General features: G+C 41.5%; 1 protein-coding gene across 1 annotated transcript in view; it reads left to right on the top strand.

Moving 5' to 3' along the window:
* Positions 1 to 12,292, top strand: part of ARHGEF38 (Rho guanine nucleotide exchange factor 38) — a 33,482-nt gene that overhangs the window by 12,785 nt on the left and 8,405 nt on the right. The window contains exons 4-7 of the mRNA XM_042870793.1: positions 3,601 to 3,748; positions 6,217 to 6,234; positions 10,056 to 10,255; positions 10,772 to 10,905. Of these exons, the coding sequence (XP_042726727.1) occupies positions 3,601 to 3,748; positions 6,217 to 6,234; positions 10,056 to 10,255; positions 10,772 to 10,905 (500 nt within the window). The remainder of the gene's footprint in view (positions 1 to 3,600; positions 3,749 to 6,216; positions 6,235 to 10,055; positions 10,256 to 10,771; positions 10,906 to 12,292) is intronic.

Below are 12,292 nucleotides of genomic sequence, written 5' to 3'. Positions count from 1 at the left end.
AAGCTTGTGAAAAGGTATTAATCCTAGCATGTCTCAATCTGGTTTGCCAAGGCAACAGCTTAACGTAGTTTGATGAAACTGCGTTGTTTGGCAGTATTTCAATAAAAGTGCATCATGATGAGTCATACCCTTAATAAGCAATGTTCTACTCTAGCAGGAAGTGGCTTTCTCAACAGCAAGGAGAATCATTCTTTCAGTCTGCTGCCATATCCAGAAGTAAGGACAAATAATTGAATCAGTTTGGTATGGTGTATTTCTCCAGAATCAGACAAAGGACCATCAGAACGTATAGGATATTGGAACAGAAAGTTGGCTAAATTATGGCAGGGAAAAAGATGGAACATAAGATGAGAGCAATTCTTCTAAAGACTGAGCCTAAAGCAGGGAGAATAATTGCGTCACTGTAAACAATAAGTTACTAAGTATTTCACCTTCAAACAAAGAAGGGATAGATAGTTGTGCCTTCAGAATCCTTCCTCATATTCATTGTAAAAGTTGTTAAAGCCAGTCTTTTTCTGTAGGATGAAAAAATATTTAGCATACCCATCATATCCTATTGTGTTTGTGCTATTTAAACATCTTCCATTCACATATCTCCCTTTGGAAGGAAGCCTAGCCACAGTGAGTGTACAGATGCTATAGCTATGAAGCATACCAGAGAGCTTGGCTACATAGTTACTACACCAAAGCAGGAAAGAAAGGGCACTTACCTGTATTCTGGGCTCACTTACAAAACTCCAGCAGAGCAGATCTCCAGAAGAGATCCTTCCCCACTGGTAGCCAGCTCTTAAATGGGTCTAGGAGGGGTGCAGCCAGGCTCCATCCCTTCTGGCAGCACAGGTGAATTGCCTTCAGCTGTGCTCCCATGGCTGACTCACTGCTCGCCTCAGGTGATCAGTCAGAGGTTCAGGCTGTGATTCAGCAGTTCCCATGTAGTGAGGCTGAGGAGAACTGCTGTTTCACGAATTAGAAACCAAAATTATGTAGTTACTTGTATTGATGCCTAATTCTAGTCTCCACATCTTGGGCTATACTTACATTGACAAGTTGTAGTGCCCGTAGATTCAGACTCGTACAACAGAACAGTTGGTGCTGAGGTCCTGGTATATACAAATTTCAAGATGTCTTATTTCAGATTAACTTTAGCCTATTCCTGTAGATCGAGAGGTACACTTCATGCTGTGCCCTAAGAGTATATCTTCTGGTAATTACCACTCAAAAGGATCCAGTCTATGTGTCTGTTAACTGTTTCTCCACACAGCCAAGTCATGGGAGATGAGGCACAGTGAGAGACTGGCTTTAAAAGCCCCCTCCTAATCTGCGCTAAAATGCTAATGTAGCTTTGGTGGTTGGTCCTCTGAAGCTAAAAGCAGTAGAAGACAAATGATCTTTCTAGTTCTCCCTTGTGTTTTTTCTCCTCTGTGATCTGGTTGCTGTACATAGAGGAATATGAAGACTTAGTAATTTTACTCTGCCTTTAAATATTGGGCCCTTTCTTCCTCCCTCTCCCACTGCTGTTCACACAGGAAGCATCACTGAAAGCTGTAAGGAGAAAGTGTTGCTGCCACTGAAGCCTTCCTCCTAAGGTTGCCTCTTCGAGACTGTCTGACCACTACACTCAAGAAGAGGCAGATCAGGCAGATGTTGATCTGTCAGAATGCTCAAAATACTCATTATTTATAAACCTGTGACAAATATGATGCATTTTTGCTCCATAAAGCAAGTTATCTCAGTGATATGCTCAGTGCTCAACTGACTCGACTTACATATCCCAGAACCAAGAAGAAATTCAGGCTTAAGGACCCCAACTGCTTTTAAAAGATCCCATCCGTGAAATAAGCGCATAATTTTTCTCATTATTTTATCATAAATGAAATTATGGCACAATACACCAATGAATTCTCATCTTTTCCATTCTGGAGGAGAGAATGACTATTTCCAGGCTCCAGTATATGCTGAAGGGAAGCTAAGTGTATAGTTTGCATTTTTTTGCTGCAGAAAATATTATCTCTCTTAAGAGCTCCATGTACTATGGGCTGTGCTAAGCACTCTGCTTAAAGTTAAGTGTGAGAGTTCAACATCTCTGCCAAGGGCACGGGATCAGGAGAAAGCTTGTTATACTTGTTGGCTGAATAAGGCCCTGTATAGAGTTTACAGGGAAGTCAGAATGCAGTTGTGTGTTGTTAGCCATCAGCACTACATTTAGCACAAGACAGAGAAAACAGAGATGACAGCACCCAAAGAGGATGCAGCTTTAGGATGCAGGTGCTTTTCTGACTGTGGCCCTTACAGTAACTAAAATGAACTTCTGTGTTCTTAACTCGGTTGTTGCTGTTCCCTTGTTCGCACCTTGAAACCAACATGCATTAGACAGCCCAGTTAACCTTCTCTGCTAGGGAAGAAACGCAGAGCTGTGTTACTGTGGTAACTGAGTCATTTTTCACTCTAAGACAGAGCAGTTCAATGCAATGTATTATGAAACAGCCAACTTCGGTCAGGATGAAAGCGGCAGGATGCCTGACAGCTTTGTGCTCACTCTGTGAATGAATAGAGCTCCCAATTAACGTGGTGCTCAGCTTTTAACTTTAATAATCATGGCTATAACTCAACAAGAGTGTTTATAAAACATCTGACTGGTTGCCACGTAGATGTAATTTTTCTGTAAATGCCTGAGACAGTAGTTTTCACCATCGCTATTGTTTATTATGTGCATTTCCAAGGATGCTGATCAGGATGCTGCTATATTAGGGTGTGAGAACTAATGAATATCTCAGCAGAAGAGATGAAGCGTGCTTTCTCTGCCTGGATAATACACAGAAAGCAGCACAGAAGTTACCAGCTGAGAGAAATGTGCACCAAACTTAGATGGGAAATGGGTGCAGGACTAATTCAGTGCCTCTAAAATTTCCAACTATTTTTCAGGAAAAACAATGCAACAAAGGATCAGAACTGTAAATACTTTTCCCTTTCATTCTGTACAGAAATGCCTGCAATCCACAGTGGTTTTAATTCATTAAAGTAAAAGGTGAAGATTGTTCCTCTGTCATGTGAGGAAGATTCCCCATTCTAGGCCTTAACAACTGCCATTTCAGGATGCTGCAAAACAGATAAACATGAAATGACTAATGGGAGATGGAGTCATTATTCCTGTTATAACCCATTTAAGTTCATATCCAGCTGAAAAAAAAAAGTCAAAAGGAAAATGAATGTCCTTACACTTGTTTCTCCTGCCAGCCCAGAGGGCCAGCATAGTCTCTCCTTAGCAGCAGAGCTCTCCTGTTTGGTTCTCACTGCAGGAGTGTTAAGGTGTGGCAGTGAAGTAGGAGATTGTATATGCAGGGGTGCAGGTGTAGAGATTTTGTCCCTGTTCTCTGGGGAATTTTTGTGCGTTAACACTGGTACAATGGTGCCTGGCTGTGACAAAGATGAGCAGCTGAGAAATACATGTAATAAATAATGCACATAAACACACAAGATCATTTCTAAGGGAAGTAAAGTGGAAAGCAGCCCTTTTAGCTCACAGCTAATGTGGTGGAATAATAAAACTCCTTCTGAGATGCTGTTGTCTGGCTTGACATGCTTTGTTTTTCTCTTTAACAGGGGAAGTGTTTTTGCAAATTAAAGGCCCACTAGAAGACACATATAAAATCTATTGCTATCGCCACGATGATGCACACACCTTGCTCGAATCCTATGAAAAGGATGAAGAACTGAAGCAGCATTTAAGACACTGTGTACAATCCTTAAAGTAAGATCTTTTCAAATGATGATTTCCGTCCATAGTCAGTTGCCTGGCAGGGAACATTTTAAATGGATGCAGATGAAAGGTCCCCTGTAAATCCAGAGTTTTATGAGGCTTGCTGGAAGCTCTGGCTTATGCTGCTTTCATGAAAAGATGACAAGCCAGGGGCCATGATTAGATTTCTTTCTCTCTAAGATGGCCAAAAATAGCACAAGAAAGGTTTCTCTTCCCTTAGCTTCAGTGCCCCATACTGGCAGAAGAAATGCTGCATCATATAATGGGCTGCTGGGAACACCTTGCCCAGCTCCTAGGAAACACACCGGCCCCATTTTCAGCGATTCTATTGCCTGGATTAAAATGGCACGCAGTGGAATCATTCACACATACTGGTGTTTCTGGACCCCACTGTAAGGCCCCAGAGATCTGCAGCTATGCCCAACACCTCATGATGAGGATATTTGAAAGTGGCCTATGTTGAAACAAGCTGTCAGGTTCCACCAGTGGAATTTCCTTCATGCCATTGCCTCCAGCACCACCCCCTGGGGGAAACGTACTGGGGATGCAGCAGAAAAATGGCTCTGTCTCTCCTCCGGCATGGCTTCTTCCCACATCCTGAGAACCAGTTCACTTTCTCTATGAGGAGCGCTTCTCTTCACTTGCGAGCTCCCTTATTCCCTCACTTTCTCAAAAATCTTGCACAGAGCTGTCAGGAGAGTGCATACCCTTCAGACCATAGGTCTCCCTCCAGCTCCAGAAAAGGCTCGTGCTGCGCACTTCCACAAGGAATGCAAAGCTATCACAACTAATTAATGGAGTGTACATCAGCAACAGATATTTCAATTATACCCAAGCTAGTGATCAGTCAGCAGACGTGTTAGGAGATGGAAAGTATATGCCATTTCACGTATACTACGTTGCGCTTTTCTCCCAGTGGCTAGAAATAGCAGCCAGTTCAAATATTAAGACTTGAAAGTGCACACTCAAATGCACAGTTGTGGTCACCTAAACTTTTTACTTCTGATGAGAGAGCACTTGTCCTAGGAAGAAAATTATGTATGAATTTTACCAAATAAGTTACAGACTGTTTTATATTGCGAGATATAATATATGGGGGCCAGTGACTATTATTCTTCAAAGCTCTTTACTTCTTACATCTTTTCTTTTTTCCTTGGGAAGAGTACTATTACATTGGGGAAAAAAAAAAAAAAAGAGGTCTAGCAAGAGACTTCAGTTCCTCAGTTGAGTAATATCTGCCTTGTAAAAAACAACTTCTGTATTAAGATGAATTTGCAAGTAGCCCTCCGCACATCTGTACAAACAAATCAGATTTAATTAGCCATGCCTAGATTCCTACGCCTCCTGTTGACTAAAGGGGAGAAATTCCATCCCAAAATGTAGGTGTCTGCATGGAGACATGTGCAAATCCAAATTATGTAGAAAGCCATGTTTCAGCAGTGATTATGCAAAATGGAAATGTTGTTTGCTAGCTTAGCCAAAGAAATGCAGCTGGTAAAAATGAAAGGATGCTGGCAACTACCTGCTGTGCTTTCAGTCTGAAGTATCTTGGTCAACTATTACGGGGGCAGAGGGACGTCAGAAGTACTCAAAGAGCTGATGGTGCTGAAGCAATGAAAACACCAGCTTCCAGATGCTTCTTTGGCTGCTGATAGGCAAGGAGATGAAAGTGCAGGTGGTCAGAAAGCAGTGGCTGATTATACGATGTCAGCACTCAATACCAGAAGAGTCTCATGCGGAGGTGGAGGGACACTGTCATTCCACAGAATCAGAGAATCACAGAATGGCCAGGGTTGGAAGACACCTCAGGATCATGAATCTCCAATCCCCCTGCCACATGCAGGGCCACCAACCTCCCCATTTGATGCTAGTTCCCCTGCATTTGGGTGAAGTTCTCCAAGTTTAATTGTATCATGAGGAAAATATTCTGTGTGCATGTTTGCATGTTTCCAAAAAACAACAGTACATCTCTGCTGCTTTCTGTATGCATATCAACAGTATCCTATTCTGAAGAGGTTTTGGTTGATAAATAGCCTCTCAAAAGTTGAACAACTTAATTGATTCTCTATCCTAAAAGTCTACAATGTATTCTTTTTCACACAAAAATAATGTAGGAATGACATTCAATTTCGCTCTTTGTGTTAAGGATTTGATGTTGCTAGCACAGTGACTCAAGCTGTCTTCTCTAACAGAGTTAGGAGAAGGCTGGGCAAAATCCAGGTTCCTGACAATCCTTTCTCATTTGGGGCTGTCCTTTCAAAAAGATGTAGGGCCAGATTCATTGGTACCCTCTGGCTGTTTTGTGCAGTTCTGCTGACACACAGCAGCCATAAACGTAAGTTAACTGGCCAGTTACAGCTGCTCTGTGTCACCGAAGTGTATCTGAGAATCTGGCCCGTGATCTATATAAGTCCTTTTAGGAGGAGCTAATATATATTTTTGTTCCTTTTCTTTTGCAGAAAGATGTACGAGGAAGAGTAAGTACTACGTCTTTTTCATGTGTAAAATAATCTTTTAAATATCTTTTATTTATCTTAAGTACGCTTAAAACTGTACATGTGGAAATTTTAAGAACACTAAGCAATATCTGTAGAATGCATAGACTTCTCCAGAACATATGTGATAAAACACTCTCAGTTTTAATTTCTCTAAGCCTGTCTGGTTCTCTAATTACTAACTGCACTGGTTTTGCAATGTCTTTCAACACTTGTGGTTTATGAAGCTACTTAATTTGGATGCCAATTCATTCAGAGCCCTTTACTACCACCTTATTGTCTAATAAATGTGCTTAGAGAGCTCTGAGCTCCTCAGCAGTGCTTGTCAACAGTGCAGTGTCAAATCTGAAAATCCAGGCACTCTTCAATTGCTGTGCATTATGCATCTGTAGGCCTGCTCAGTACACACCAGGCTGATAGGTAAAGCTATTTTTAAGGTAAGGACACTTTTGGTAGCCCTAAATATATGAGAAATCCATCTTTCTGAGGAGCTTCCTTCTGACAATGGTTGTAGGAACATCAGAAAAGAAAAAATGTCTGGCAACACCTTGCCAGAATACTCATCCAGCCTTGGATACCTGACATTTTTGAAAAGCTTTAAGGGAGAGTTTATCAGGGCTGTGGTTTTGGACATCCAGCAGGTCTGGATCCTTGAATACAACATGAAATCCTAAATTTACCTGCAGGAAGGGGTAAGAGAAGGGATTAGCTGAACCAAAGAAAATGATTACAACTCAGATAGAAATGTTAAGAGAAAAGAGAAGCAGGTGTGCTTTAGGTGGATAGAAGAGAAACATCTGTAAAATCAGAGAATTAGTCAGTTGGACATCATAAATAAGGTCAATGTAAAATAGATTTCAAAGGATTTACGTGTTGAAATCCTAGGTTGGGGTTTTCAAGGTTTATTTGGTGATTGAAAGTACTTTATTTGCATTGGTTTTGATAAAGGAGATTCTATACTCCTTTTGAAAAAGGGATAGAGGTCCTAGGAGGAACACCAAATACCCAGAGTAACAACAAGATAACATGAGAGAGCAGTGTGTATAGACATAACACAAGACTGGCTGCTCTGCCTTGCACTACCCTCCCAGAAGTTAATGCCCAGCTTTCTCCTTTAGTTTACAGTGGACTGTGGGATACAGCACACTTCTTGAGCTGAAACTAGCTCTTGTAAAGCTGCACAAGGAATGATGTTCACTCAAGAACCCTCCCTGAGCTTGGCTACCTTGCATGACTTGGTGGCATTTGTGTTCACCCTGCAGGCACACAGGCAGGGCATGCCAAAATGCCATCTCTTGCACTTCAGACGTTGTGGAGTCAAAGCAAAATGTGGGCAGAACTGCACCTGAAAGTCTGCACAGTCTGCTCTGTGTTCGAGTTGGAAAGCATGGCATAACTCCCCTCAATCTCCCAGGTTGCTTTTCATTCAAGTGTGATCATTCATTCAAGAAAACAATTATACACATATCAGACAAAGCTGCTTATTGCTATCAACTACACTGGTTGGATTCTGCTTAGATTAACAACTATGCAGCCTCAGTGAAATCCCTGGGTTTGCATGAGAGCCGTACAGCACAGCGAATTATTTGCCTGCCTGTTTTGTGCTAATATGAGCTCACACATAGTAAATTGTAAAACTCAAGTCTTTGAGACGTGCTGCAGCCTGTGATGCGTGCACACAATTTCAGAGCTGCCAAGCTGAACACAACACCATCCTCAGCCCTGCAATACCAAACTGGCTGTCACATTCACCACAGGACTTACCTGCTAGACAGCAAAAGTGTGAAACTAAACCCTGGGTTCCCTCTCTTTGCAGATTTTCTTTGCAGCTCACCACCATGTATTTTTTAAACTGGTGGGAGTCTTTCTGCATCTGTCTTGCTTTGTTGTAAGGAGGGAGGCAGGGTATGCCATGAAGCTCACTGCAGCTAAGCCAGCTGCATGCTCCGCAGAGCTACACTGAGAATCTGCGATGAGATTAGTGCAGCTACTTATAACCTAGAATACTTGCTAAATTCATGATAAACTGGGGAGAGGCAGAAGCAGCATTGCAAACGAATTATCAACTTAATTCTCTGCACAATGGCTGTCACAAGCCTGTTTTAGTCGCGTGGCGGGGCCACGTCCTGCCTGGCTGCCGAGTGCATGCTCGCTGGGCCCACTGGAAATGGGACTCATCCAGGGAGAGTGGAGATCAGCAGATAATCTCGCTGGGGAGAATTAGAGGAGTTGAACTTTGTGGCATTCAGGGCCCCAGGGAGTCATTATCTTACAACAAACCTACTATCTCTCAAACCATATTGCTAGACTGTGTCATGCAGATACGTGAACAGAGGGCTGTTTATCACTTGGGCAGCTGTCCAAAGTGCAACTATATAAAGAGAAGATACTTGAAGATTTTTCCATTCATGAGGCAGCTTCTACAGATTTGCATTCAAGGGGCTTTTTAGAGAAAACAATAACAATTTAAGATTTTTTTCATTATTGCTACCAGAAGCTGAAAGAAGGGAAAATAGCTCTATATATTTAATGTAGGATACGGGGGAAATGAGGGGGATTGAAATGATAAGAAGGTTTGGGGACATCAAGAAGCTTTAAAAGGCATCTACTGTTAATTTTTTTCATGCAGAACTTTTCGCAGATAATGTCTGTGCAAGAGAGATAGTTTAAATATGCAGATGTCTCTTCTCAAAGGCATTCAAATTGTTAGTTAATTAGTCAGCAGTAAGGACTGGTTGGTGTACTTTTCATACATATAAAAGTGGGAATGAAAGCCTTTTTTTCCCTTCTTCTGCTCTTCCTGCTCACAAAACAATAGATGTCAGCCTGCAAATCTGAGCGGATGTTCTCTGCTTTTTGTACTTCCCTTCTATGTTGTATTATTCTACCTTTCCTCATTCAGAAATCCTTCTTTGCCTACCATTAGCTTTTCCACAGTTATTGTCAGATCAGCTCCTTCCCTCCAAGACAGCCTTTTTGGGCATGCAGATGGAAGCCTTGCTCTGCTCTAGTGCCTCACACCATCCCCACCAGCTCACTCACAGTTCCAAGGGGCACCTGTGAGTCTGGGGTAGTTCACAGGAGAGCTGGTGATGCTGCAGCATTCCCAGGTTTGCTCAGGAGAGTGCTGGCATGAGGAAAGACAAGGACTCCTCTGTCCTGCTGTCAAAGCCTCAGTAGTGTGATGTCACCTCCTGAAAGCCAGCACAGAAGAACAGCAGGTAAAGAATGGCAAAGCTTATACTAGCAAACTGAAAGGTGTTGCAAGAAGGGATGCAGCAGTGAGCAGGCATCTCAGTTACTTCACAATGTGGAGATGTTGCAATTTTAAGGCTTAGGGGCCAGAGCAGGATGTAGTAGCCCCACTTCTTGTATTTCCCAATCTTCCTGTTATTTGCTCTTCCACCTACATCTCCCTTCTTGGGTGCTGTGCAAGTTGCACCATACACACCCCTCAGACTGAGTGGGCCAGTTTCACAGCCGATGTCTAAGCAGTATGGCAAATTGCTGAAAATACAGAAAACTCAAACCTGGTGTGTATTTCTCATTGAGGGGGCAGGAGGATGGTTTCATTTGCAACAGCCCGTGTTTCCTGACAGATGTATCTTATTTTTTGACTTAAGTGGTGATTGCATATCTATGACTCAGTGCAAAGCACTGCTCTGGTTTTGATATTTTCTGTAGTTGAAAGCTCAACTGAAGGATATAAAAGGCAGCAGCTTCAACGACTAGACAGAAATAGAAGAAGTCTTTGTCTTCAAGGAGTTTCTCCTTATTTGACTTTTCCTTGGTATAAATTATAGAGGAAAGCCAAATCTAATGGACATGGGATCCCTGATGATCAAGCCAGTACAGCGGGTAATGAAATATCCCTTGTTACTCCATGAACTGTTGAATTCAACTCCTGCTTCTCACCCTGACCACAAAGCACTACAAGAGGCCCTTTCTGCTATGAAAAATACTAATGTGAACATCAATGAACTCAAAAGGAGGAAAGATTTAGGTAAGGAAAAAAAAACAGTGAATTTTTCTGTCAGTTTAGGCTGGCAGTTACAAGAGAGGTTTCAACTCCAGTCATAATGCCACAACAGTTTTCGTTGGTGTTACTTAAGTTGTGCAATACACCGGGTTTCAGCAAAATAAAAGATGCCTTAATGTCACTTGTCCTCAGGCAGCTGTGTTGCCTGCCAAAGGATGCAGATTCCCAGAACATGAAAATGATAAAAGGATACATGTCATACCCATGTTCATCATCAGTAATGCAGCTGCAAACACTGATAATAATTAAGATGCAGTGATAGTGCTGTTTCTTACAGACTTGCCACATTGAAGTCTTGCTTCAATATTCTCAAGGCCAGCATTGATAACAGGGTTTTCATGATCTCAAGCATTTTGACACAAGATTACAGCAAGTGACATCAAAGTGTCTGGTCTCAAACGGTTTTGTATTTGTGCCCCCATTCCTATGAAAAGCCCCATGGATACAGATTATTAGTGTCATGAAATTCTCTGTCTGCAGTGCTGAAGTATAAGAGGAATGATGATGATGAAACCCTGAAAGAAAAGTTTTCTCGACTGAATATTCACTCCATTAGCAAGAAATCCAAGAGGGTCACCAGCCATCTGAAAATACTGACAGGGGGAGAACCTCAGGTACTTAACTCACCCAACTGCAGATTTGCATTGACAGCTTCAGTGCTGCTTTTGCACAGGCGTTTCTAAAAACATTTTAGAAAAACAGTTTGTGGTGTCGCTTTTTTCCTGCATCATTTATAAAGTCATTTTCTGAGTGTCACATAAGACAGGAAAGATCTCTGTGATTGAAATAGAAATCAAGATAATGTATTCTTTATCCCTTCCTCTTTTATCTAAGAGTTTCTCAAGCTTGTGATCTTCAGCAGAGAGGAAGTGACCAGTATTTTTGTGAAAGTCAGCTTCAGCTCTTTGTGGTTGGACTGGCAATAGTTACTGTGAATACATTCTGGGCGACTTACTCTCCATCCCAACCTTCACATTCTGAGTCCTCTAAGGAAGATGACTAATAGTCCCAATTAGTAAAGATCATAGGGTTTTGCCTCTACATGCCTAAGAACCTGTAAACATCAAAACTACCAGAGGCAAAGAACTCTGTGATAAATCCAGTGAGTGCTAGGTGGGCAAAACCAAAATGCTCCTTCATAATTCCAAGGCTGTAATTCAAACTACCAGGATAAACATTTTCAGAGAAGCTGCAATCTGAATCTGAAAGAAAATCAATTATAACTGACCTTGAAAATGATATATCTCTACACAATCCTACCGGTTATACAAGGTCATTTGCCTTTCTAGATGTGACTTTACAAGATCGGTGCCATTTTTTCCTGTTTTGTTGTTTACCAGTTGGTTTCCCCCCTTTCTCTGACGCAAACTACCCACATTTACTTTTTTTTTTCCTGCTCATTTATTTGCACAGTGGAAATTTCTGTATTTTTGCTGGTTTTCCCACAAAACCCCATGACAGACTGGAACACTGTCAACACTATAAATTCAGAGAAATGTAGAATTAAATGGGATTAAGAGGAGGGGTGATTCTTTTTTTTTTTTTTTTTAACAAAGATGATTTTTTTTTTTTTTTTTTTTTTAATTGAGCTTAAAATATTTGAGAATCATCTTAGACTCAAGATGTATGTTATAGATTCAGCCCTCTTTCTTGCTTAATTAAAGAAAGTTTTCAATTCACATCCCTGAAACATGCTGTGACCCTTACAGCAAAACCCCAGAAAAACAGGCTTGAGATTTCTCAAATTCCCTAACTAAAAGGTAGGCAGAAATAAGTGTATTTTCAGGGTTTCTATAGACAGCATTAAAAAAGTAAAAGCATCCTGTTTCCAGCTGGTGAGGTTACAAGCTGGAGAGCTGACGTTGCTCTAGAGGTAACAGCTCCACCTACAGCCCGCCTGGGAGAAATCTCTCCATTACACACATGAGCACCAAAGGAAACAATGCCATGATGTAAAAGGATACCATATTTTATGTCATATTTTCACCATCGTTTCCCAAA

Source organism: Lagopus leucura, unplaced genomic scaffold (assembly GCF_019238085.1).
Source record: "Lagopus leucura isolate 7727_CA_CO unplaced genomic scaffold, USGS_WTPT01 Super-Scaffold_100004, whole genome shotgun sequence".
Taxonomy (NCBI): Eukaryota; Metazoa; Chordata; class Aves; order Galliformes; family Phasianidae; genus Lagopus; species Lagopus leucura.
Note: the sequence above shows the minus strand (reverse complement) of the source record. Positions and strands in the feature narration are given on the sequence as shown.